The sequence below is a fragment of the Magallana gigas genome, chromosome 2 (genome assembly GCF_963853765.1).
Source record: "Magallana gigas chromosome 2, xbMagGiga1.1, whole genome shotgun sequence".
NCBI lineage: Eukaryota > Metazoa > Mollusca > Bivalvia > Ostreida > Ostreidae > Magallana > Magallana gigas.
In genome coordinates, this window is record NC_088854.1 from 43,470,500 (window position 1) to 43,498,207 (window position 27,708).

The following is a 27,708-nucleotide window of genomic DNA, read 5'->3' on the forward strand; positions in this document are numbered from 1 at the left end:
AAGTAATTACGTATTGATGTACAATCAATGTATTGAAGTAATTTAACTTTATAAAGGGAGATAACTCATATAAGTAAACTACAATTTACATAGTATCTCCTTTATATCAATTTACATGCATTTACATTTCAGTTATAAAACCATTGCTATAATTATGTAATGCATATAATACATTAATCTGATATTCCAAGCATATGAACATACACATACCATTCTATGGGAATAGGCCCCATGTACAAGTTGAACCAAGTTCAATGCGACTCAATGGTTGCAAGGTATATGTGCATTCTGTAATTAATTACACATCTATTACACTATCATAAAAGTAGTTTTAATTAAAACACATCTAGGGAGACTTCAGTTATAACTATTTTAACTTTAACTTATTATTTCAAAAGTTTCTCTCTCACTATTCATTCAATCAGAGAAAAGTGCAAAAGAATTATAAATATGATTAAATACTGATTTGACATTTAGTAGGAATATTATAAATGATATTAATATTAGTAATATTAGATTAACTTACCAAGAAGAGATGTAATTTGTCAAAAACGTCTGTACACCTTTATTACAGTCCGCTCTCTTCAAACTCTTGACAAAGATTAAACTAAAACCCAAAGAACTTTTGGAGGGAAATCGACCAACCAATAGACAAACAAGAAACAAACTAAAACACCAATGAGATTAAAAGACACAACTTAACTTTGACCAAAATATAATTACTGCCCTAAAGGCAACTCTGGACCTTTCTACAAATTAAGTTGTCATGAATGAATGCACACTAATGTATTTTAAGATCAATAAAATAATTATAGAATCCAATATATATGCATTCAAAAAATCATGAAAATATCAAAATGAAATGATGCATATATAATATACATGTACTTGTAATTAAATCATAAAATATGAGACTGCTACATAAACTTTATCTTCATTAATTGGTGGATGAAATAAGTATTAAAAATAAATGTGACAATAGAAAGTATAGGTTTTTTTGTCGCTTTTGTAACAGTTAACATGCTTAGTAGCAATCCCCCTAAGAATTTCGATCCGCGCCTGACCTATAAAAGCATCAATAGTGAAACAGACTATGCTATTTTATGCCGAATGTTCCTTAAAAATGGCTGGACCCATATCATGCACGTAGCATCGTTTTTGAAATGGGGGGGGGGGGGGGGGGGGTGCCAGACTCGGGGGGGGGGGGGGGGGGGGCAACCCAATGTTTGTATTTTCAACCACGTGTAGAGTTGTTACATTAAGTCTCGGAGAAGTCTCAAGCACCTCTGGATTTATTACATATTATTATACTTGGCAACGATAGATAAAATATTCCGAACACATTCGCTGGGGTGACTAGGGCCAAAAAGGATAATTTGATTGAAAAAGGAGTAAAGTCCCGGGGGTCTGGATACTTAGGGATGGGGGGGGGGGGGTGGAAGGCCTTAGGGGGGTGAATATGGTTCTGTCCTCAAGCACCTATGCTTTCATATGCATACTTACAAATAATTTAATCAAAATGCTTTAAAAAAAGCAAGCTGCAAGAACTAAGCGCAATATTTCTAATTATTCACATATATGGAGAATTTACTGTTCCTTCTAAGTTATGTTCTGCTTATTGAAGTACTTTTAATTACTGACCATGAATATTCGATTTTACTGTTTTTATTTTATCGTCAATCTGGACGCTGGTTAGTAAGAGTTCTACCGTATACCTTCACATGAAACGGACAACTCAGTAGGCCTATGAGAAACTATTTTATGGTAGTGTATATAATAAAAAAATAGTCTTAGATAGTATAACGTGACGGTTTATTTATTTCTTATTCTAATTTATTCATTAATTTATTCTAAAATGAAATTGAAACCAGTTATTAAAATACATTTACATTTCCAGTGATCACTACGAATAGATTTGATCACGTGACCAACCAAGTTAGTTAAACAATAAAATGCTTTCTTTGGCGATTCATGCGGGTCATGAAGGTGGCGACATTGCAGGAAAAAAAATACATAACCTGCGTTTTATTGTTTATATTTACATCTTTCTTTAAACTAATTAATAAATTGATTGTAAAAAGTAAGTAAAATTCACTAATTTACTGTTAACATACATCGATCAGTACGATAGCTAAAAAAACGGCCAAATCGTCTCCTGTGGGAATATGAGTCTAATATTATGATTATATCGTGCTGTCCGTGACTTTTCTATGATCGCTGTAGGTTTCGACCAAACGATAAACGGGGCGTGTAGATTTCAGTCTGGCTGTTTCTTTAAAAAGGGGAAGCCTATGATTTACTACATAATATAGAACCATTTTAACAAGAGCTTGGACTTTGGGTACGGTTGTGTCAAACAGCAATGTGACGTAGCCTCGTCCTGTCTATTTCATTGCTAGCCATTCAGCCATGGGTCTTTGAAATCAACAAAAGTCTGGTTTTTGAGTTAAGACTACGCAATCGGTGTATATTTCGCTTGAAACCAGTGTCATTTCGAACTCTCTTTGACGCAAGAAATAGATAGTTGCATCCTATTGAAAGTCCAAGGCCTTGTTAAAATGGTTCCAAGTTCCCGTAAGAAATAGAGAAAACCATACTCGGTAGATGTAAATATAATAAATATAAAATGTCAGTTTAATTTGTTATTCATGAAAACGGATTTTAAAAAACCACAAAGTACATACATTTGTATTTTTGTGTGGAAAAGAGACCGACACTAGCATAATTTGCCTTTTTTTCTACATTAATGAACTCCAATTCGGTCGTAACCAAATACACTGACTCCCGTATTTTTCGATAACGACTTATAGGTAGCGGGTTAAGTACGATATTTAAAAAAATCCAATATTTATTTATAAGCCTTATTGGCTTCCATAACTTACTGTCCTGTTGATTACTATTAAGAAAGTATGTTGGATCGTAGATATTATGAAGGGTATTTCGGGTAAGAGATTTTGATATTTTTTTCAGAATTCAACAGATACCCGGTATTTGTGTGATTGAAATCAAAAGAAAACCTTTTTAATCGCATTATTTCGACTCAAAACAACATTCGTTTGAGCTTAACTGTCTTGTTTATTAATCAACTTTCGGTTTAGCCATAGGTACCTTTTTATCACATGAAACTTTTTAATTGTATTTTTATGTAGAAGAGAACTGTATGCACTGTGTGGTGAAAGCCCAGCATAAGCATCAAAACAGAGGGGGAGGGGCTAAGCCCCCCCCCCCCCCCTGACACACACTCTTTTTGCCCCCCCCCCCCCCCCCCCTCACCTTCCCACTTTCAATTTGCTTCCGACGCCACCTTAATATACTTTAATATATTACTTTAACAGTATATAAACTAATTATTATGATGTTTCGTTAATAGAAGCTAGGCTACTCATGCGGATTTTTTTCTACTGTGTATGAACCGAGACGAAATATGTAAAATACCATTTTGTATATTTTCAGAATGACGTTAATTGACACAAAGAAAAAAAGTTTCTGTAGGACCATTTACTAATCGAATTCGTATTTTCAATTTTTAAAAAACGAAGTTTATAACGCAAAATGTCTGGGTTGGAGGAAATACCAGACGATGTGATATCTGGCTTGGAAGAGATGTCAGCTGAACCAGGGTCTGGATTAGAGGAGTTACCAGATGACGTGTTTGAAGAGAGACAACGTCCGGTCAAAGAATCCTCTAAAATTAAAATGGTGGCCGCAATGGACTTTGGAACTACATATTCCGGTTATGCATTTAAATTAATAGGAATCGAAAACCACAAGAATATTTACGTCAAATCGTGGAACGACGAAGCAGGTGGCAGCTGTTTGCCCTCCGAGGAAGCTCCAACGTGTGTTCTGTTAGAGGCTAATGGAGACTTTAAGTCCTTTGGTTACACAGCAGAAAGAGAATTTAGTGAATTTGAAGATCCCAAAAACTGGCGGTTTTTTAAGCATTTTAAAATGATATTGCACAGAGACCAAGTGAGTACATTGTAGAGATATATATTGAGTAAAAAAGAACCTTCTGTATCATTTGTGTAAAAAAGCAACGTGTTAAAAAAATAAAAGCGTATCTTTGTAAAGGTTTTTGATTTTTGTTAATGTAGGGACTGTGCAGCAAGACCACAATTAAAGATTCGAATGGAAAAGAAATTTCGGCTAGACTTGTTTTTACTCACTGCATTAAGTTCATGAAAGATGATTTAATGAAAATGGTCGAGAGGAAGAAAGTTGACACTGAGTTTAAGACGGAGAACATCAGATGGGTGATAACGGTTCCCGCCATCTGGGAAGAACCCGCCAAACAGTTCATGCGTGAAGCCGCTCGGGAAGTAAGGCAGATTTGCTTGAAATAACATGCATTTATGGTGGTATGTGGTACTTTCATATCGTGACGTACTTCCGATCGAAATAAAATCAAGCTTATTTTTATAAAAGTTTTCTTTCCCGAATTTGTTACCTAACTGCATAGCGCAATGGGTTAGTGCGTATGCTACGAATATGTAAGTCATGAGTTCGAATCCCGCTGGGGGCTTTTATGATTTTTACCTTTCAAAAAATTTTAAAACTTTTCTTTGGTCAAATATTTTAAAATTTGAAAATTTCAAAACGGTCAAAGTATTTTGATTATTATGTAGTTTTACCCACATTAATATCAACAGGTGTCCCATATTACCTTAAACATTTCTTTTTGTGGTTCATTAAAACATTTCTTTAGTTTCCCTAAACTATGATTAGAACGAAAAATAGCATCTAAAATGTTTGTCCAATATGAAAAGAATAACTATTGTACCCATATTGTTTTTTGAGCCAAGAGTGTCTAGATCTGTCTTCACCCTTCAATCCACCCGTCAGATATACATGTACACGTAGCCAAAACATTTGAAGGTGCCTTAATCAAAAAGAGTCTCCAAAATATAGCTTGTTTTCCTACACCACTGTACATATTTGTCAATACGAACAAAAGAATCCTTTTCATTTTAGGCTGGAATCGAGGGAGATAACCTACTTCTGGCGCTGGAACCTGAGGCTGCTTCTATCTACGTCAAAGAAATGAATGTTGAGGTTCATACTGATATGAATCAGTCCAGGCTATCGGCCTTTTCTCCCAAAACCAAGTACATGATCGTCGACTTAGGCGGTGAGTTATGCTGTAACAAACTACATGTAATTCAAGATTTTTGAACAACAACAAAAAAATAGATTGTTGACAGAGTTCAAGTTGCTGTAAGATTAATCTATCATAATCGTTTGGGTTTTTATTTATCTGAGACATTTTTTTTTATTAAATGAAATTTTTTATTCTGTCGAAAACAAACTTCTCGAAAAGAAGATACTTTTAAAGCAATTTACAACGCAAAAAAGGATTCAATTACCGTTATATTTGAAATTTTTGCTTAGGGCAATATTCGCTATGAAGGCAAAAAAAAACCAAATTCACTTCAGCTCAATCAAAACCTTTGAAAAGTGTGCAATTAAAACACGGTACCTTATCTTTATTATCCTTTGATTAGTTTCTTTCTTTCTGTTTTAGGAGGGACCGTTGACGTTACAGTGCGCGAAGTCCTGCCGGACAGATCCCTGAAGGAGATCACAAAGGCCAGCGGTGGGGCGTGGGGAGGCCTACACGTCAACCAGCGGTTCTACCAATTCATAGAAGATCTGGTGGGCAACAAATTGATGGAAAAATTCAGGGAGCAACATCCCGCAGCTCAATTAGACCTGGAACGAGAAATCGAACAGAAAAAGAGGAATTTGACGGGTGACGAACAAAACAGAATTTTAATAAATCTGCCCGGTGAACTGATAGAGTTATTTGAAAAGACCAAGGGAAAAAGTTTGAGTGACTTTGCCACGTCATCAGGTCGATACAGAGAAAAACTCGAAATGAAATTTGAAAAGCTGCGAATGAGTTTAGACGTAACGATGGACATGTTTAAACCAGCCGTAGACAGCATATTGCGTCACGTCGAAGAACTGGTTTCGGACCCTCTCACTAAAGGCTTAAAAAATATTATTCTGGTTGGCGGGTTTTCAGATTGCAAAATTATCCAGAAAGCCATGAGGGAAAAGTTTAAGGACTTCAGGGTTGTCATCCCACAGGAAGCTGGGCTAGCTGTTTTGCAGGGTGCAGTGTTGTTCGGAGAGAACCCACTTATTGTTTCAGAGAGAGTCAGCCCTTTCACCTATGGCACCCGGCAGCTCCGTTACTTCCTAGACGGAGATCCTCCGGAATATAGGACGGAGATTGACGGGGCCCCCTTTTGTAAGAATGTGTTTAACGTCCTCGCCAGGAGTGGGCAGACATTTCGAGTGGGACAGAGAGTCACCACCGAAGTGTCCCCCGTGAAGCCAAATCAGACGGTAATGCCAGTGAACGTTTACCAGTCAAACAATCCGGACCAAATGTATGTGGATGACGACTGCAGAGAAATTGGGACAATGATCGTTGACATGCCAGATACCACTGGTGGCCTTGACCGGATTGTGGATGTGTCCTTGGCCTTCGGCGACACGGAATTACACGTGACCGGAAGAGACCGATCCTCGAAAGAAAAGGTTTCGGTGACAATTGACTTGCTGAAAAATAATTAACTTAAATAAACTTTTCCAAAGGCCCGTTTTGATATTACTAATGATTAGCTGTGATATGACATTTCTATATATCTGAGCTTATATACTTGTACCTCATGCTTGCACTGTTTGTTACTGGTTGAATAAAACTTTTTACTACCTTGGTCCATTTGTCATCATAATTAATCAAGTTGGAAACCCCCTTCTTTGAATTGAACGTAAGCAAAAGCAAAAAGGATTTAAATTATTCATTTTTTTGCAATACTCTTCATACGTATAGACTATCAGTTTTATTTCTTGAAAAACTGGAATGGCAAGAAATTGAAGAACAAATCAAAATGTGATAACCATACGTTTAAAAAGCAAAATCAACTATTGTATACAGGGAAACTTTCGCCCCATTTTCTGCCCTTAACACTTGCAAAGAGTTTCGCCCCGTCTTGAATTCGAGCTGACACAGTTGTTTAAAGAGAGATGATTTGAGTCATTGGAATTTGCCTAGTCTTTTTGCCCGCTGAAAGAGGGCGAAATAAAACGGGGGCGAATATTTTCCCGGTATACAGTATATCATTTCTTTCATTTACTCTAAACTTTTAAGTTTGTGAAAACAATTATTCAACGCAAACGAAAGTCAATTTTGACATAAACGATTGAGGCTTGCTTAGGATGCGCACATAAAATGTACAATTGTCGAATAATTTATCGGCGATATGCTGGCGTCAAATCAAAGATGAGTGAAGTTTTAGGAAACAGTAGCATCTTATGACGTCATAGGAAAACGTCAACGTGAAAAACAAGTTACCATCACAGCTCAGATAAGGTATGATTCACTGTGATTCATTCAAACTAATTAATACTTCGTATAATTTAAAATATTTATCATGCTTTGCAAATTTCTGATTTAATTTTGTTCTTTTACTTCAGATGCAAAGAAGAGGTCGGAAATATAAATCGAGATGGACAAAGAAAGTGGGCTTGAAACAGGTACATACATGTACATATATATATAGATTATTGTGATGCTGCCCAAAGTCAATATCACGTTTAACGTCACCTTAAAAACACCGATAAAATCAAAACAAACAAAATTTGCAAACAATGATTTTTATTCATTTATATTAATAAAATACAGTGAGTTCGTTCCAGCTTTCTGTAAACTAACTATTTAATGATCTTTCCTATCTTACGCGCATTGATGAAGTTTTCCGGTCAATTTTTTCTTTGATACGTCGATCAATAGAAAAATTATTATCTTCATTTCTTAAAAGAAATAAAACTGGAAATTGGGGTTTATTTGTTTTTTTGAAACAACGATTTCTCCAAAACCATTATTTCCAAACACGCCCGCAGGAAACGTTAAACATAGAATTAACTTTGGACAGCCTAACGCACTTTGTGTCTTCCCACAAATGTTTATTTAAAAATAAAATTTGGTGTCATAACACCAAGTTTTATTTTTAAATTAACATTTGTGGGAAGACATTTGCTCTATAGAAGACCTATACATGTAGAGAAAAAAAGAAGTCTTGTAGCAAAACGTAATGCGCCAAATCGATATAAAAAAGCAAATTGTAAATGATATTGAATTAAATAACTATACATTGTAATAGGAATCACTTTTGCGTGTAAGGATGTTTCCCATGTTTTGAATGCTTTAATTAATATACTTTTTTTTTTAAAAAGTAACATTATATGTATATGAAAACGCCGATTCAACTACGCGCAAATCTCCATGCAAATATTAGTAAGTCTTCAATCTCGCCCAGCTATTGGCAACTCAAGAGAACCCTCGGAGTCTTATTCAGGAGTTGGAGATGAGGGTTCGAATGCTGGCCCTACAAAGAGAGACTGCCGAAAGCGACACGCTGCACGCCATTGCGGGGGGACAGCAAAGGGTAGGAAACACAAAAAAATTGAAAAATTAAGGAAGTTGACTTTTTCCTTAAAAAAAAATAACAAATTTACAAAATGCTTTATACTTCACCGATTAGTAAAATGCCTTTTCATCATCGTTGTCGAAACAATTTTTTCAAAGGTGTAAATACACAAAGCATATATTTTAAAAGACAGAATGCGCAAAGGCTCGCAAATTTCAAACCAAAATCAACCAAAGCTGACTTAGATCTACAAGGGATCGGAAGATTATCACAATCATGTTTGCAGTAAAATATTTTAGTAAAAGAACGTCTGGATTCCCGTATTACCGATAGTACTGAAATTATACTTTCCGAAACAGCTAAGTCACTGATGAAGAAAAAATATTTTTTACATATTCCGTTTATTTTGAAAACCATGTTTATTCTTGCAGAAATTTTTCACAGTTTGGATGAGCAGGAGTAATCCATTTAATGAGATCGAAGATACCGGGACGGAGAGCGACAATTTAATAACACGACAAAAACTCACTGTATGTATATAAGGAATCATTCTTTGAATATTATGAGGTGATAATTTTGCATGGTCGGGGCGTGATCAAATCCAATTAAGCCCGAAGGGCTTTATGATATATTTGATCACGCCCCGACCGAAATTATCACCACATAATATTCAAAGAATGATTCCTTATTACTTATATTTATATAATTTTAGGCCATCGTACGATTAAATATTTAAATATAAATAAACAAACCCCAATGGCGCCTCAATTTGGCGTCATTTGTATTATAGGTTATTTAGTACAAAATCGATACGTAGTGTTATCACAGACAAAGACACTGGATAATGTAAATATATACATGTACTTACTATCCAAATAGAAAATGTACACATACAACACCTGCATATCTATACGATAGTCACACAATATTTTATTGCCCCCCCCCCCCCACTTCAACAGTACACTGAATAGCGACGTTAATTTGAACGTACATGATTAAATTACCATGATTATGAAACGAGAAGTTACTATATATAGTATTTGCAAAAATATTCGACCACGAACTGATGATCTTGTACATGCATATATGCAAAGTATTCTCCGCAAAATATTTAATTTTAGTCGTTTAAATAAACATTGCTATATTGTATCTATAATGCAGTCGGTGTAAATTGAATGGAAGAACTGTTCAGAACAGTCAGTTCCTATGCAATTCTGGTTTTACTATTCGAATTAAAAAAAAATTAATAAGAAAATTTATTAGCAATGTCAAATGGTTTGTCTGAAACTGGATTTTCACGATTAATTCTAGACAAGTTGTCTTGCAACTGCATGCTGTTTTTCTTTTTCTCGAAATTGTGGATACAGTTATGAAACCATTGATATTCAAAATTAAGGTATAATAACCAAAAGAAATCATTAAGTTTCAACTGTGTAAAGTTCTTCGTGAATTCTAGCAATTCTCCTACGACAAAGACGTCTCCTGGGATGAACTAATCACCAACGCCCCTCGAATTAAGGTTGGTATTGAAAATGATATACGTGCCGCTCTTTACAAACAAACAAAAAAACCACACAATTTTTAAATTATTAAAAAAAGAGATGTTTTTCATATTTCCACAATTTATTTAATTAAAAAATATATTTTTTACTTCTTAAACCTTTTGAATCTGCACACAGAAATACGTAAAATCAATATTTATTCAATTAAAAAAATTATATATTTTTACTCCTTAAACCTTTTGGATCTGCTCACAGAAATACACCCAGTTCATGGAGGAGTCGGCGTCTGCTCTGCGTCAGTTGGAATATTCCGCGTTTCAAACCACTGAGGAGGCAGACACAGCCAATGGAGAGGTTTTAAATTCTTAAGCAAAAAGGTACCTGTCATTTGAAGAGAAACCTATGGTGGCATATTTTTAAGTGCAAGATAAACTATGTCGACATGCAACAAAAGTATGTCAACATGCGAGATATTGCAGTAATTATGTTGGCATGCAAGTCTTCTTATATAATATGTCTTAATATGGGTCAATTTCATTATCATCGCCAAAATCTGACAACTGTGGGGGCATAGTTACTCCAATAAGATGCATGTTAGCATATTCAAATCACATGTAGACATAAATATGTCGCATGTCGATATAGATAAGTCGCATGTTGATATAAATATCTTGCATGTTTACATATTATTGTTGCATCCTGCATTTGGTTTGCTGTCAGAAACTAGCTCATGAAGTGAATTTTCCATTTTAAAAAAAAATTTTCGTGCATGTTGACACAATTTATCTTGCAAATGGGGGACAGAAAAATGCCCGTAAAATTTCCGTCAATCTTGGTTTATTTTGAGCCCCCGCCCCCCCCCCCCCGAATTTTGTTTTATAAATGTTGTTATTGTTTAATATACATGGATTTAAATCTGCGCCTTTATCTGTTTTCAGATCGAGAACTGATTTATTTTATAATACTTGATATATACAACATGCATCTCTCTTTTCTTTTTTTTAGATCATTGTTATTTCAAAGATGGTACTGCATGCATGGCAAGGGAATACTCAGTATCAACGATTTTTTTAAGCATCTTACACAAACGTTTTATAAAAGCTTAGATTTTATATGGCAAGATTATTGTCCGTTATTATAGTATTTAGACAGCATTTACATGAACAACCTTATTTTAAATGTGTCATATATTGATTTATAAAAATAAATATATTCATATTTCTTCTAATACAGCTTAATTTTAATTTGTGAGAGGGAGGGGATATGGGTAAAACAAACTAAATTCAGGATCAAAATTCCCAGAAAAACAATGGAATCGAAATTTCCTGATAATATGCACATAATATATACTTCATGCGCCGGTGTAAGAGGAGTTTTGCTGACGGAAAAACAGGACTGACAGGTTAAACACATTTTATCCACTGCAACTTGGGATATAATGTAATCTCTTTTGCCCATGGTTTCCAGCACGGGCCAAGCCCGTTTTAACAATTATTTCAATGTAACCATAAATAAAGATTGAAATTAATGTTAAAACGGGCTTGGTCCCTGTGTTTCCAGGCACAAAATAATAGTTCATGTGATATAGAGATCAAAATACACATTAGAAATTTGAGGTTCAGTGAAGTATTTCCTTTTTCAATCATTTTTATTTTGCTTGTCAATATGTTGCAGTAGTTCTTTCATCAATAAAAAGATTCAATTACATGTACTAGATAAACCCATACATGCAAAAAAAATAAAGATAAAAATTTTCAATAAAAAATTCGGGTCTGTTTATTTCAACATGGTTTTTCATTGACAACATACCTCTATATGTTTAATTTAACAAAATGAATGAAAAAGAATGATTGTAGTCGACAGCTATTAATTGGACAGAATACCTAGCCTTTCACAGTCATTCAGGCATCATGAACTCTTTAATTAAGTACACACAGATACTAAGTTTCCACACTTTCTCTTACTTTTAGGCTTTATGTGCAACCAGTGGGTTTATTATGCCATTAATAACAAGGAACTACAAGACAAAGTAATCCCTCCAACATTACTGACATCAAATGAAATTAGCAGCAAAAGTTAAGACATTCCCATACAGATGAAGCTCATTGAAAGAGGAGTAATTTTATCAGCTAAAAATAGTTAAAGTTTAAAAAAAAAGACATACATTGTGCCTTCTTGTAAAAGACTGTTGGTTCAGACAATATATATCAATTGTGAAATTACAAAGATGCACATGTATGACTGAAAATAACTACATCTCATTCCAATTTGCACAGTACCACTCGGGAATATATTCTGAATATAGAAAAGAAATCAAAGTTCATGCAAATCAAAAGAGAATCATTTGAGAATAATTTGAAATATTCTGAACAATATTACATTAACAAAACGTTCTAAACTACAGACCATGACCTATGACACATGATACATTTAACTTGTACTAAATGATGTACAGTTGTACCAACAATGTACTAAATGATGTACTAACAATGTACTAAATGACATACTAACAGACACTTTAAATTTCATGTACATAAAACTACCAGCATACCATTTTCATCATCAAGACAACATCACTTCATAGACACACTAATAGGAAACACTAACTTGATAAATATTTAACTGGAACAAAACACTCATACAATCTGGCAGCCATGTTAAACATGGGTTCATATACCAAGTGACACAAACAGGTTTTTAAGCACAGTTTCAATATAAGACATTTACTTTTAATTTTCCCTTCATCATCAGACTCATTCTTTCATATATAAATTGGTTAAAAAAGACAAATCAAAACTCACTGAAAATGTTATGCATACCAAGTACATGTGAAAAAAGATCAATAAAAAAAATCTTTTTCAAAATGTTAAAGCAACATGAAAGTTTATTAACTGAAAAAAAACATAGGTAATCACAGATTACAAAGCTCACCGAGACGAGACATCACCCTTATGAGACTTCACCTTTATGAGACCACCTTTATCATTTTAAATGAAAATCATACTTTATGATCTTGGATATTCATGGATTCTGTTTTGACACAATATCGTATATCATCTGTTAAAAATTGTATGATAATCATGTGTTCATATGTTAATCAATACAATAATATAAAATTAAATATTGCATCCTATCATATTTACAACATATATCATATAATACAATAAAATACCATAATAAACAATGATGAGATATGATATTGTAACGTATGATATGACAGTGTATTGTGTTATACGTTATTGTATTTGATCAAATAATACAATATCATAATATATAAAACAATATAGTATTATATTACAATATCATATTACATAATACATCATAACATTGAAAAATACTATATTATATTGTATAATATAGTATGATATTGTATGATAATGTATAATTTTTGATACATAATATGATATTGTATCATATGATACAATATTATTTGATACAACATTGTATCATATCAAATGATACAATATTATGTGATAAAGTAAAATATTATATAATACAGTATTATATTATACATATTGTATCATATGATACAATAATATATTTTACAATATCATACAATACAATTTCATGTGATGTGATAATATATCATATTATAAACCAATATCATATTATACAATATCGTATGATACGATATTATATAATATAACAGTATCATATTATACAATTCCATGTGATATAATTCTTTTTTATAGAAACTAATATCATATTATACAAAATCGTATGATACATATTATAGAATATAGAATATAGTATCATAGGATACAATATATTATAAATTGCAATAGCTTATGTAATAGTATCATGTGATTAAATAATAAATTAATAATACAATATAATATTATACAATATTGTATCATAATATACAATACTATACATAACAATATCATGATACAATATCATAACATAAAATATCAAAAAAATTTATACAATATCATATCATATCATATAACTTTTAATAATATTACATATGATATTATATTGTATCATATTAAACAATATTGTTTCATACCATACAATACTTTATCATAGGTATCATGTTATATCATTTATCAACAAACACATTTATCTATCGAGCAGGTTTGAGTGAGGTAGGAGATTTTTTTAGCATCCTGGATAATGGAGATCAGGCTCTGCATCTGAAGCAACCTCTGCGTTTCATTTATAATATAGTTAAATCAACTATGCAAGCTATCATCTATAAAACATGTGACCTGTTCCAAAAAAACTAAACCTCATCCAGCATCCGAAACCTATGGCTCAGATTCAGCATTCAAGCCTGTCAGGTGCATCAGTATACATAAGACGCATCTCCATGCAAGTTTGGTGAAGTTCAGACCAGTAATAACTAAGATATCATCAGAGGGCACTAGCAATTAAAACCTTAACCTGCTCCAGCATCTGCAACCTATGGCTCAGATTCAACATCCATGCCTGTCAGGTGCATCTGTATCATAAGACACACCATCCATTCAAGTTTGGTGAAGTTAGGACCTGTAATAACTAAGATATATTTTTTAGCATCCTTGATTATGGAGATCAAGCTCTGCATCTGAAGCTTCCTCTGTGATTCATTCATACTACAGTTTAATCAACTATGCAAGTTTGAAAAAGTACTATTATCTATTAAACATGTGACCTGTTCCAAAAAACATAACCATATCCAGCATCTGAAACCTATGGCTCAGACTCAGCATTCAAACCTGTCAGGTGCATCAGTATCATAAGACGCACCATCCATGGAAGTCTGGTGAAGTTAGGACAAGTAATAACTAAGATATAATCATCAGAGGGCACCTGTTTCAAAAACTTTAACCAGCTCTAAAAACCTTAACCTCCTTCAGCATCCGAAACCTATGGCTCAGATTCAGCATTCAAGCCTGTCTGGTGCATCAGTATCATAAGACGCACCATCCATGGAAGTCTGGTGAAGTTAGGACAAGTAGTAACTAAGATATATCATCAGAGGGCACCTGTTTCAAAAACTTTAACCAGCTCTAAAAACCTTAACCTCCTCCAGCATCCGAAACCTATAGCTCAGATTCAGCACCCAAGCCTGCCTGGTGCATCAGTATCATAAGACACACCATCCATGCAAGTTTGGTGAAGTACAGACCTGCAGTAACTTAGATATTGCTATCAAAGGGCACCTGCAACAAAAACTTTAACCAGCTCCAAAAACCTTAACCTCCTCCAGCATCCGAAACCTATAGCTCAGATTCAGCACTCAAGCCTGTCTGGTGCATCAGTATCATAAGACACACCATCCATGCAAGTTTGGTGAAGTACGGACCTGCAGTAACTTAGATATTGCTAACAGAGGGCACCTGCAACAAAAACTTTAACCTGGTCCAACAACCTTAACCTCCTCCAGCATCTGAAATTTAGGACTCAGATTCAGCATCCAAGTCTTTCAAGTCCATAAGTAGGTCCAGATGCATCATCCATGCAAGTTTGGTGAAGATAGGACAAGTAATAGCTTAGATACAGGACCTGCAACAAAAACTTTAACCAGGTCCGGACGCCGACGCCGAGGGTATAGCATAAGCTCCCCCTGACTTCGTCTCGGTGAGCTAAAAATCTATTCAATTGTGCATAAATGTGTAAAGCTTTCATGCACAGAAAATTAAGAAATCTAACTTGTACAGTATTCAGCCTTAATACTACACAAATGGATAAGATTTAAAGAAATGTTATGTAACAGGTTTGGTTGTGTCTATCAGCATTGCATAACACAAAACATTGAGATGCCTACTAGGAATTCTGATTCTTATACTCTTCATACTCTCTCACAAAACTTCTCTCAATCCTTTCTAGACTTCCTCTTTCTTGGAGATCGTCTGTACAAATAAAAAAAATAAGTAACTGGAGTTAGAAACCTCTTGCAATAGTAAAGGATCATTTTAACAAGTAAAGGCCAATTCATGTGGATTGCCATTATTTGATTTTACAATTACAATATGAAGTGACTTGGTGAGTTCATTTTAATGAACAGAATTGTCATACTTAGTAAATTGTAATTATTTTTTGCCAAATCAAATTCTTAAGTGAGAAGTACCCAAGAAATCCAGGAAAAGTAAGGCAAAAATGAATATTGATAACACTACAGGAGGCCAGTAAACACTTGTTGATACTACATTTCACACTGCTTTAGAAAACAGATATCACAATTCACGATTTTCACAAACCTTGGTGATTCGCTGTTCTTCTCCTGTGCTTCTTCCTCCTCTTCTTCAGCATCCACTTCATCTTCATCATCTCCATCATCCTTAAATTTGAGTTATACAAATCCATAACGTTAACTTGACTATGACTTGCAATATTTATCCCCATGAATTCTTTCTATCTTTGTCAGCTAGCTACAATTAGTTGCCTTTTGATGATGTCAAATGTGAATTTTTTGAAATATGATATATAGAGGATATCTATATTGTGTGATTTTATATTTGCTTTATCCAACGAGTTGAAATGGTGTATATATTCGCGAGGCTTGCCGAGCGAATATAACCATTTCAACGAGTTGGATAAAGCAAATATAAAATCACACAATTATAGATGTTCTATTTACATTGTATCTCATACAATTTGATTTATATTATGAAGCTTTTGAGACAGTCCCTTGTGTGACCCAAATTGGTTTTTTTTTCAAAGATTAAAAACGATGATGCAACGTTGTGTTATGCAGCTATTGTGACCTTGCGCAATACAATTTAGTACGTCATTCCTGAGATAAATCTAACTGTTTTAATGTAAAGTTTCACTGAAATAAACCTTAAAATAATTTTGTAGCTCTAGATAATTTTTCTTAGAGCTTATTCACTTGATTAAATGGAAATTCCGATTAGAAGACTTGAATAATCAGTTTTGTTGACATACACAAAGTTGCGAATGCTCGTTAGTTTGAATTGACTCGAACGAGGAACAGTTGTTGATGCATGATGTTTAATAAAACAAACACTAGGCTAGCCTTATGATTCAAAATTGAAAATAGTGAATAAGGATGCTTACTGGTGGTGGAACAAAAGTCTCATGAAACATTATTTCGGTAAGTTCTTGTATATAAACACAACCAGAGCGCTCTGTTTTCATCGCGTCGTCAGGATGAACTCGATCCTTGATAGTTAACGTAATTTGTAGTTTTATAAACTTCACAAAGCAAATTGAAAGTTGGAAGTGGGCTAAATTTATCAAAAATCTTGACAAACAAGAAAAAAGGGTCTTGTGGTTACGGTTATGAATAAATTTGCAAAAAAGGTAGGGGGGGGGCTAATTTTTACCCCCCCCCCTCACAATAGCCCCCGGTTCCGACGCCTGTGCTACGCAGTTATGTGTTTTCCTTCATATTTGTAATTTAAATCTTTGAGAAAATCAATTTTATATTAATTTTTGTAGTAGATATAGTTACATGTATGTTGAAAGTACTAGTAAATCTTCGAAAATAGGTCACTGAAGCGTTGAAGCGAGGGGCTGTGTCAAAAGTAGTTCCGACCGGAAGTATTTGATATAGCATCACCCGTGTGATATAGCAAAGGTTTATCACACGGGTAATATACACCACACGTATGAGATAAATTGACATGAGAAGTGGAGCAATGGTGTCAACTGATAGCAAATTAGATGATGTGGCTGTTATGATTAATTTCGCACCCTTCATATGATATCTTTTATTTATATCAGTGATGTATATCAAAACACTGTCATTGTTGAATAGCTATAACTGACCTACACCTGGCAATGTCATTGAGAGGGATGGGACGATGCACCGGTGCATCACGGTATTTATTTTGACGATATTTGGATCGATACATTTACCATAAATACAACGATACCTAAGCGAACTTTTTTTTATTTTCCAATAATATCCAAGCTTCATATATCGGCTATTTTTAGTCTGTGCGCCTAAAATGAAAGTACAAAGATGGCGGAAAACCTCGTAAAGTTTTCAAAACTCTTAGGAAGCTAAATCTGGAGTGTGGACAACTTTTGGATTACTTGTTTATGAAAAAGTAGTGTATATATGAGACTTAAGTAATTTGTAAATTGTGCAACGCTCATTTTAAATATATCAAAATAACTTTGGACATGCGGTAATACATCGACAGATTGAATAAATTTTTAACCCTTATTCATGTTTTCATTTAGTTGCAATGTATCGTGATATGTATCGTATCGCATCTCATGTATCGTGATATGTACCGAATCGGCTAAGTACAGAATCGTCCTTGCCCTAGTCATTGATGATTTATATACATGTATTACAATCTTTCAATATAAATTTGATTATTTTAATGTGTGTTTTCTTTTCATGAGCATTTATGAGGGGATACTGTAAATTCCTAATTAAAGGCTTGGAATTAATTTCCACTTAAAATCCCGAGAAGCAATCATCGTGGATTTTAAAATCTCGCTTTTATTTTTCAGACAGTTTCAAACTATAGGAAATAATAACAAAAAAATTGGTGATTGTGATTTTATGTTCTCGCGATTTGATACAAAACCGTGGAATCGCAGAATTAAGTACTTACGTAAAATAAGGAATTTACAGTAGACAACACACTATGAGTTGATAAAAATTATATATCGGCCTACCTCTGTGGCCTCTAGACTGGCCTTGGATTTCTTGGTGCTGGGTTTGTTGTCTCCCCCTGGTCCTGTCTTTTCCTCCTTGTCCGCAGACTCCTCTTTCTTTTCATCATCTGGTGACACTGCGTCGGTTTTCTTTGCTTCAGCTAGAGTCTCAGGCTAAAATAAGAATCAATATTTAGACTTACTGTTCTCATTTATTTGAACATTGAGATTTGGTTTAAAGACAATTCATTACAACCTTTAACCAACTTGAATTCAGAGTGTAGCAAAACTTTTGAATAAATTTTAATTCCAATATCAAGGAATTTAATTATCAGTATTTTTCTAAAGTTGTGAAATCAAATTCACATAAGTTAAGACATTGGACTACAGTATTCACTACAATGTGAAGAAATATCGGGAGTTTTTTGTGATTTTAAAACTTATATAGTTTTAAGAATTCTTTAAATTTAAAGATTCTAAAGAATTACTGTAACAATAAATATTTATTCTTCAGAAATAAACTGCAATTTAAAAAGTTCACTGGGGTATGAACTTGGTTGATCACGTGATGAAATCCTGAAAAGATTTGATAATGTACCAACAAAGTTCATATACCAATGAGCTTTTTAACATTTCTGTTTATTACTTAAATTTATGCTTAAGAAAGGCATATCATTAAGAATTATTAAAATAACAGTGTTTTCAATGTTTACAATAATGTGATCGTCAGGTGATAAGCATGTGTATAAATCATTGTGACATCATTAAAAACTTCACACATTGATGTTTTTCGCTATTCTATAGGTTCATATCAGGAAGCATGTTTGCAACTGTTTATATATTGTAAATGAATATGCATGAAAATAGGCTCCTACATTCACTTTTGATAAAAAAAAAAAAAAAAGCTGCAATTTCAAAGTGGCTTATTCAAAAAGTTGATTTTGTGTAACATAGAAGATTCCTTGGTTAGTAAAATTAAAAGTGAAAAAGCTTTTAAAATAAATTTTATTAGGTGCTCTTTATCATTATCTCTACATAATTCTATAACAATAAACGTGTTACCATTAGATTTTTTGCTAGATAAGGGTCCAATTCATCTATTCTCTAACCCCTCCCAAACTGGACCCCTAACTGGCATAAAACCCATTGGGGATATTATGAGAATTCCAGGATAACCAACATAAGTAAAACAAAACTTTTAGAAAATGCAAACAAAAAAAGGTTGTTAAATAAATAAACAGCTAAATTATTAAAAACAGCTATAGAAATATTAAATAAATAAAACAAAGCACCTTAATAGGCCCACTCCGTGGACATAAGCAGATAGAGATTAACAAGACGGGGAGGAGAAGAACCACCACATACACCGCCCACAGCAAGGGTCGCTCCTCGGCCGCCCCCTTTAGTGCCGTGAAATAGGCAAAAGCCTTAAGAGGGAGAGAAAAAAAATAATAAAACACACACATGCTACACTGGTTAACACACAACACCAATGGAAAGTGGCGAGCTTCCTCACTACAGGTCCCAGAGTATTCCCTGCTTATCAAATGTCATTTTCTGATGAGTGAGGAAGCTTTTTACTTTACCAGGTTTCATTTGGTTGTCTGACCATCGTCCATGACTCAGAAATGGTCAGTCATCCAAAGGTCTACTGAAAGCTTGACTCCTAACTCAGCATGAAGATGATTCAAAATATTTTTTCCATTTGAATTTTCAAAAATACACACGTATTTGTCAACTTATGCATGGAACTGTGCCAATTGGGAAATTGGGAAATACATTTGTTAATCTGTTCCTAAAACTGGGATAAAAGTGAAATTTAGAAATTGGTAAATCTGATCAGCTGAGTCAGGAGTTTGGTGGGGTACATGCAATGTGCTGTCTGGACCACATTCATCTTTTGGCCTTACCTCTGATTTAGACATACAACAGTATGCAATAATAAGAACAATTGGCAGTACCACCACTACTAAGATAAGAGCCCATAGCCAGGGTCTCTCTCTAGTAGCGTCACTAATGGCATCCATAACACTTCGCTGTAACAGAGCATAGTTGGGTCAATACATATAGCAACAATTTCACTTCTTTCAGTTTATCCTTGAGTACAACTGACTAAAAATTTTTGTAGCACAAACTTTATGTAAAAATCTCTTTTATCAAATATTCAAATATCTCAAAAGCTTCAATCACAAAGCAATAGAAAATCTACTGTGGAATCATTAGAATTTCGAATGGCCTAATTTTTTACTGATTTTGTGGGTCATCCATATCCTGAACAAATTATGGAACAGGATTTTTATTTATTAACCATAGAAGAATTGAACCTATTAAAATTTAGCACTCTGTGAAACTTGGCCCTCATGGAAATTTACTGATCCCACAGTATCTGATTTTAATGTACATGTACATATTTTAATGCAACTGTATTTTTAATAATTAGCCTGACACACATGTCTGACCTTCCCCAAGTGTGTGTGAACTACTTACACCACCAGAGGAGGCCTTTTCTGCTGCAGATTTAATTTGGAATGTCTGCTCTGTCCATTTCTCTGCTACCCCCTTATCATCTGTCACCAAAAAGTTGTCAAACACAATCTCATCTGTCATTGACCACAGCTCCAGACCCACAGCATTCTGGAAGAAAAAGTCACCTATCATCTCCGTGAATGATCAACTTATAATCCCCACATCTAATTTATTGTTAAAGTTATGATCCTCACATTTAACTGAATGGTTAAATTATAATCCCCACATCTACATGTAACTGAATGGTTAAGTTATTATCGGCACATCTAATTAAATGTTATAGTTAAATGATTCCCAAATTTTTATTCCAGTGTATTTCCTTACTATTGGGGTCATTTTGTATGGATCAAGATCTTCAAAAAAGTTAGGATTTGGTATTCTTCTTGGTTTCCATATACCCTGAAAAATAAAAGAATCCTTTTCATTCCTACCAAATGAGTTTAATGATATTAAACTGACACAGAATAATTAAATGCATAGAACAATACACTCTGCAGTACAGAATAGGAAATACATGCCCATGTTTCAACAGTGGATCATAAAGGAACAGATGTTATCATTTTTTTTTCTGGTTTTAGGTTTTTAAGGTGGCTCACTACACTGTAAAATATTTTCTCAAATCAGCAGAAAATTACTTGATTATGATAGACATCATAATGGATAAGAAGTATTAAAGTCTAATAGGCCAAAAAATGTGCAATTTTGGATGGAAAATTACATTTTCAAAAATTTAATTCAGTTAACATGAACAAAAGCTCCAGGCGGACTCGAACTCAAGATCTGTGGTTCAGAAGCCCAATTTTTTAACCACTGAGCTACGACGATATTCAACCCAATCGAATGATATAAACAGTTTAACAAAACATCTAAATTGCCATCTTGTGACGTAGTGTCTTAAAAAGTATAAGTGTAGTGAGGTGCCTTAAGTACATGTACATTAAATAGGTACACTGTTAAACTTCAGTTCAAACAGATTCTTGACTTACCTGATAATTTGGGTTATCTATCATAGGGGGCCTCCATTTGCCCTTGTATTTTGGATTTTTGATCATCGGTTGTTCCCATTTTCCACATCCAGGAGCATCTGAACACTTAGGGTTTTCTGCAAATGATGAAAAATATTGATATATATATTTTTTTTTCAGCAGCAGTTAACTTGTAAACTATCCCGTAAAACATTCTTAGTGCTACATGCATGTATGATGTACATATTGGGGGGGGGGGGGGGGGGGTCATGAAGCCTTGCTGTTTACAGGATCTATGAAATTTTGGAAATATCAAAAGTATTTAAAAGTTCACACTGGTGCTTTAACTGATAGGTTATGAAATACACACTTTACAAGAAAAAATTTTCATTGTAAAATGACCAGTTAGCACTTACAAATATAGTTTCATTACTTTTTTATATCACTTTGTGTCACTTGTTCATAGAACAAATGAAATAGTGTAAAATAATGAAAATTTGCATATGAAAGGGAGAAATTTCAATGGACTTAAACAGATGATGAAGTAATTTACCAATAAGAGGAGCTTCCCATTCACCATCCATTTCTTCATCCCTGGAGAAAAAAATACTTTACAACTTCATAACATTTAAATTTAATCTGAATAGTTTAAAAATCAGTTTTAAAACATGTCAAAGATTTTTTTTAAATGCGCATTACCAGTCCTTGGGCTTCTCTGCATCAGGGTCTGGGACAAGCTTGTTTTCATCCTCTAGCCATCCATCAGGTTTGGTTGCTTCTGAATCGACTATTTTCTCTGGTTCATTTTCATCCCTACACAACCCAGTAGAAAATTCATGTAAATGAGTATGGTTGGTGAAAATGTAAAGTGCAATGCAGATTTTTAAATTAACCCACATGATTGCAAATATTTTTCAGTAAATCTCACCAATCTTCTGGTTTCTCTGCATCTGGGTCAGGAATCCTACAAGATAAAAATAAAATAAGAATATATGATAAACACATAACAAACGAGGTGTTTATGAAACACTTATGCCCCCCTTCCCTTGAAGACCTTGGCAAAGAAAATGAACAGAAACTGCAAATAATTGGAATTTTTCCAAGTCCAAGGGGCATAACTGTCAAAAATTGCTCCAATTGACCTTGATATTCTTATGATAAATCTGTATAGCAAATTTCATTTCAGTATTTGCAACATCTGCAAAGAAAATGAATGAAAACTGTTGATGGACCGACCAACAGACAGACAGACAGACACTTCAAAACAATATGCCCTCCCTTCTTCGAAGTGGGGCATAAAAAATAAACAATACTGGGAGATTTCTTGCAAACATCTATATATGTTTTATAATCATTATACCTACTGATTTTGCTTAATCTAGCTTATTTTGTGAAAATTTTACATGCAAAACCATAGAACTTTGTCTTGAATGAACATACTTTTCCTTCTCATCCCAGTCCTCTGGCTTCTTGTCATTGGGATCTTCTATCTCTTTAGGGGGGTTAACTGGAGGGCTGTAATAAGTGAAGGGATGTCATTTATTAACTATCTTTCAACAAGATTAAATAATAGTACAGCAATATTTGTAAACAAGTATATATGTATATATAAATATAACTGTGAATTGCACTAATCTACAGTTCTTCCTAAAAAAAATGTTCCTGAAAGATTGTAGTTTTAATCATACATGCATCACTGTGTTAATGGACAGTTCACTGAGAGCTTAAAATAAAAATATTTGCTCTAAAACATTTAGACAATTAAAAACAACCCAAATTTTACTTTGAACGATAAAAGAGTTACATGCACATGAAAGGGCAAATATTTCCTTACAAGTTGAAGAGATATAAAATTGAAAGCAAACATTTCTGATAGCACACACATGTAGATCCAATATGTTCAATGTAACTTTACAATACCTGAAATCATCCAACAATGACCCAGAATTGACAACAGAACCATCAACAGACACTTCAAAGGTGTTATCTGGATTTATAACTGTAATGACAAGAAGAGGTAGCTGTTTATACAAAGTTAAAAACATTTTCACTTTCTTTTTCTTGTTGATAACAGGACATCAATTTTAATATTAACCTAGAATTTGGGTAAACCTTGAGTGTACAACTCAAGAAAATATTACATTATCAACATTTGCTTTTAAATTATGTTAAGATGAAGTTCAAAAGGATAATGACTCCTACCTAGGGAGTATTGATGTGTCTTCTTGTCTGTGAAGTAACTATCAAGGGCAGCGGATGGCTTCTTGGCATGTTTTTCCTGTAAATGACCAATTTAACTGGTGTTAATATCCAATTTAAGGCTAAATACATAGCCATATCATAAACAATGGAAATTACAAATGTCACAAATATGATGAAAAATAGATTGCACCTCAATCAGTAGAAACTCATTCTTACCTCAATTTCCCCAGTCTTGGGATTTTTGTGACGGAAAATGAAGTGAAGCTAAAACATAAAATATAATTTGGAATCATTTCTAAACTGAACATCATTTTGTACACTGAAAAAGTCATTATGGTCATTTGATATAACTGTACATGAAATAATTCTAAGAAGTGAAATTTTATTTTCTGACACTGATCTTTAAAAATTGCTAACGAGTATCAGGTTTTGTCTTAATAGAGAACTTAGATGCATCAGTAATATAAATACAAAGAAATGTACATGTAATATACAGAACGACCATCATTTACCTTATTGTCTAGTCCACATTTGTCTGGACCAAACATAATAGTGTATGGAGTTTTATCATGAAATTGTTTCTGGAACAAAAACAATACAATTAATATGCATTTAATATGTAGAATACAATTAAAGTGCAATTACTTGAATTCAAATGTAAGCCATTTTGATCATGAAACATTTTGACTATTAATTACAAAATAATAAAAGTAGTTCTGACATGCATGCACCATATCGACTCAGAAATTAACACAGAAACCAAATTCGAACATTTCATTGTCCATCTATGCATGTGTATTGCTCTATTAAAGTTGTTTTGTTTTTTTCCCTGAGAGAACATCATATACCTGTAGGTAATAGAGTCAGGAGAAGCTTACCAAGTCTAGAGCTGGATCGGCTGACAGAAGCTTGACGTAGGCTCCTCCACAGTCGATACCATCTTGATATTTCACTTCATACCTGTCAAATCAAAGAGTTGTCATACTGTAAACAGTGCTTTAATATCCTTTGAAGGCAAGATAATGATATTGATCTAACTAGTGTTGACAATTGTGGACTATTTTTGGTAGATAGTAACAGAGAGGTAACTGCGCACTTACTGTACAAATAAGGGTTTGCCATCAAACTTGAAAGGTTTATTCAGTTTGGATGCCACAGCGTGATGCTTTGCTTTGGACTGTTAAAAGAACTTGAATTACTTATCGATATGATGATTGGTGAAAAATGGTTTAAATATAGTCTATGAATTCAAATGCTTTAGTCTAAAACTGAGAGAGAGAGAGAGAGAGAGAGAGAGAGAGAGAGAGAGAGAGAGAGAGAGATATTTCCTTTCACTGCTTACCTTGAGGACCAGGCCGAGATCTCCTTCCACTGCACTACTCTTAGGTACCTCCACCTTCCATTTACCTATTCATATTTGCATATTTTATGCATTTTGTAACTACATATGAAGCAATATATTTTTTTGTCCATACTTTGTAACAATGATTATAGTTTGTTAATATTTTACTGATTTGTGACTTACTTTGCCAATGGAAAATGAATGAAAAATTGTGTTCATTAATTCATACCGTCATATTTAGATAAATTTTCCTCAGCCCCATCTTTCTTTGCTTGTGAAACTGTCCATCTGCTAAATTCAAAAACAAACTCTTAGTGTAACACTAGTTATCAGTGTCTCTACAAAACATATAGTCTTTATTATTTTTATATTTTTTATTACAAGTTTCAAAACGTATTCACATAAATAAAATACCTTTTGAATTCATCTTTTTTGTTAAATGAATCTGCAAAGTGCACATTCTTCTGTATAGTTGGAGGCACAAACTGTGGCTGTAAATAAATGTATCACAATTCATAAAATCCCTAATATCCATTGAATTCCAGCAGTGTATTTTAATATATCATGGAACTAATATGTACATGTACTGCCCTGTTTCTGACCTTTTCCACTCTTGCTTCATCGTCATCCTCTACTTCTACCTGGACATCATCATCTTCATCATCTGTATCTGCTGATGTTGCCCCAATCAGACACACTCCCAGGAATAAAATATATACTGTGTTAAATTTCATCTGCAAAGGGATAAATGTAAAATGCAAATCAATATGACATTTATATATTTGTTAAAGAAAAGAAACTTTACAAATTTATATATGCAACTGAAAGTATGTCTCAGGTGATTTGTATTTTAATTATTCGATCTACATCATTGTCCTGAAGGTGTATCAATGTGCAGTTTTCTGTTCATGAATTCTAAATATTATTTCTATTGTACCATCTATCAATAGAATGTAGATTTCACAAAATGTTCACAATTAATAAGGGCATCATTCTAATCTTGTTCTTTTATGATTAAATGAAACTGAAAGTTTTTACGTCTGTATAAATAACTATTTGTTTAAGAAATCTTTCAAAGCTTCACAACTATGGAAGCAATATGGTCAATGCTCAAAGTGTTGCATGTAGATGCTTTAACTATACACATGGTAAAATGATACATACATGTGATGATATACATGGACAAGGACTTAAATATGTTTTTTGGGGGAAATGTAGAAATATTAATTAAATTCAAACCTTCCTTGTACAAGTCAAACTGTTCACCAAAAAAGTAGGCGTTGTCTTTTGTATTGTGAAACATTTGTATAAGAAATCATATTTAAGACTTACACTTAGGAAAAAGGGAAGTAAATTTTCAGGATTATTATCCAAAGCCTAAAACAAGATAATGGACATTAAAGTAAAATTATTCATTTATTGTGGAGCTAGATGCACAATAAAACAAAAATCTTGCCTAACGTTATAATTTTGGTGCTGCATTCATAATATGTGTTGATTCCAATGATTAAGGAACTTCATACAATTCTAAAATTGGCTTTGCATTATGAACTTTAATTACGATAGCACATTTCATTGCAGTCGTTCTGAATATTGCAGAATCTACTTCGAGAAAGTTCGGATCGGTCAAGCAAACTTTCACAATTCAAAACTTTCTCCTCGTTTTGATGTGCATAAATGTTTCGTGTGAATATTTCATGGGGTGTTGAAGAATATAGGTTCCAATAAATACCTTGATTGTTCACAAAATTTGTAAATAACTAAATAAGCATGACACCGGCCCTTCTGCGTCTACAAGGTCCAAATACCTAAACGTGGAGCAATTTCATTGGTTGAAACAACACATTCTTGTTAAAATTATCATGATTGGATACCTGTGAAATATTGTTAACTCGTTCAATGTTCTTTCGCATCATTCATTTTTGCACAGTGTAATAATTTGATTTGTATTATTTTCAAAAAACCAAATTAAAAAAAGATTGCTAGAAAGATTTTTTATAGATGTTTCCTAACATGATAATTTTTATTTTCGATTTATGCGATACACAAATGTTGATCGTGTTTCAATTTAGGTGGTATGGGACATCTGTCGATATTAAAGTAGATTAAAGTACATTATAATCAAAATATTTTCACCGGTTTAGAATTTTCAAATTTTACAACAT

General features: G+C 33.5%; 3 protein-coding genes across 6 annotated transcripts; 2 read left to right on the forward strand and 1 right to left on the reverse strand.

Moving 5' to 3' along the window:
- Positions 1–2,864: 2,864 nt before the first annotated feature.
- On the forward strand, positions 2,865–6,696 carry LOC105340250 (heat shock 70 kDa protein 12A). The gene is made up of 5 exons (XM_034445298.2): positions 2,865–2,944; positions 3,454–3,972; positions 4,098–4,322; positions 4,975–5,131; positions 5,525–6,696. The coding sequence occupies exons 2-5, from the start codon at positions 3,553–3,555 to the stop codon at positions 6,583–6,585; spliced, it is 1,863 nt and encodes a 620-aa protein (XP_034301189.2). The 5' UTR covers positions 2,865–2,944; positions 3,454–3,552; the 3' UTR covers positions 6,586–6,696.
- A 588-nt stretch (positions 6,697–7,284) lies between these two features.
- LOC105344504 (uncharacterized) lies at positions 7,285–11,171 on the forward strand. The gene is made up of 7 exons (XM_034445322.2): positions 7,285–7,384; positions 7,489–7,548; positions 8,331–8,459; positions 8,873–8,971; positions 9,898–9,960; positions 10,199–10,320; positions 10,949–11,171. Exons 2-6 carry the CDS (start codon positions 7,489–7,491, stop codon positions 10,310–10,312), a joined length of 465 nt encoding a protein of 154 aa, XP_034301213.2. The 5' UTR covers positions 7,285–7,384; the 3' UTR covers positions 10,313–10,320; positions 10,949–11,171.
- A 533-nt stretch (positions 11,172–11,704) lies between these two features.
- Positions 11,705–27,401, reverse strand: LOC105344505 (calnexin-like). 4 transcript variants are annotated; one of them, NM_001305378.1, is given in 23 exon segments: positions 11,705–12,845; positions 15,520–15,780; positions 16,129–16,208; positions 18,530–18,682; positions 20,419–20,544; positions 20,996–21,142; positions 21,359–21,433; positions 22,021–22,136; positions 22,553–22,593; positions 22,699–22,812; positions 22,928–22,963; positions 23,440–23,514; positions 23,920–23,998; positions 24,202–24,277; positions 24,418–24,465; positions 24,714–24,782; positions 25,080–25,161; positions 25,302–25,378; positions 25,544–25,608; positions 25,773–25,834; positions 25,958–26,034; positions 26,146–26,277; positions 27,276–27,364. In NM_001305378.1, coding segments are annotated over 21 exon segments (1,767 nt in total). In that variant the 5' UTR covers positions 27,276–27,364; the 3' UTR covers positions 11,705–12,845; positions 15,520–15,743.
- Positions 27,402–27,708: the final 307 nt, after the last annotated feature.

Excerpts from the sequence above, each read along its gene's own strand:
- LOC105340250 (XM_034445298.2), top strand. The coding sequence starts at position 3,553 with ATGTCTGGGTTGGAGGAAATACCAGACGATGTGATATCTGGCTTGGAA. Across the intron at positions 4,323-4,974 it reads TGCGTGAAGCCGCTCGGGAA|GCTGGAATCGAGGGAGATAA; the intron begins GTAAGGCAGATT and ends TTTTCATTTTAG. Across the intron at positions 5,132-5,524 it reads CATGATCGTCGACTTAGGCG|GAGGGACCGTTGACGTTACA; the intron begins GTGAGTTATGCT and ends TTTCTGTTTTAG.
- LOC105344504 (XM_034445322.2), top strand. The coding sequence starts at position 7,489 with ATGCAAAGAAGAGGTCGGAAATATAAATCGAGATGGACAAAGAAAGTG. Across the intron at positions 8,460-8,872 it reads TTGCGGGGGGACAGCAAAGG|AAATTTTTCACAGTTTGGAT; the intron begins GTAGGAAACACA and ends TTATTCTTGCAG. Across the intron at positions 9,961-10,198 it reads CCAACGCCCCTCGAATTAAG|AAATACACCCAGTTCATGGA; the intron begins GTTGGTATTGAA and ends ATCTGCTCACAG.
- LOC105344505 (XM_066071249.1), bottom strand. The coding sequence starts at position 26,277 with ATGAAATTTAACACAGTATATATTTTATTCCTGGGAGTGTGTCTGATT. Across the intron at positions 23,999-24,201 it reads GACACATCAATACTCCCTAG|TTATAAATCCAGATAACACC; the intron begins GTAGGAGTCATT and ends TTGTCATTACAG. Across the intron at positions 23,515-23,919 it reads TCATTGTTGGATGATTTCAG|CCCTCCAGTTAACCCCCCTA; the intron begins GTATTGTAAAGT and ends CACTTATTACAG.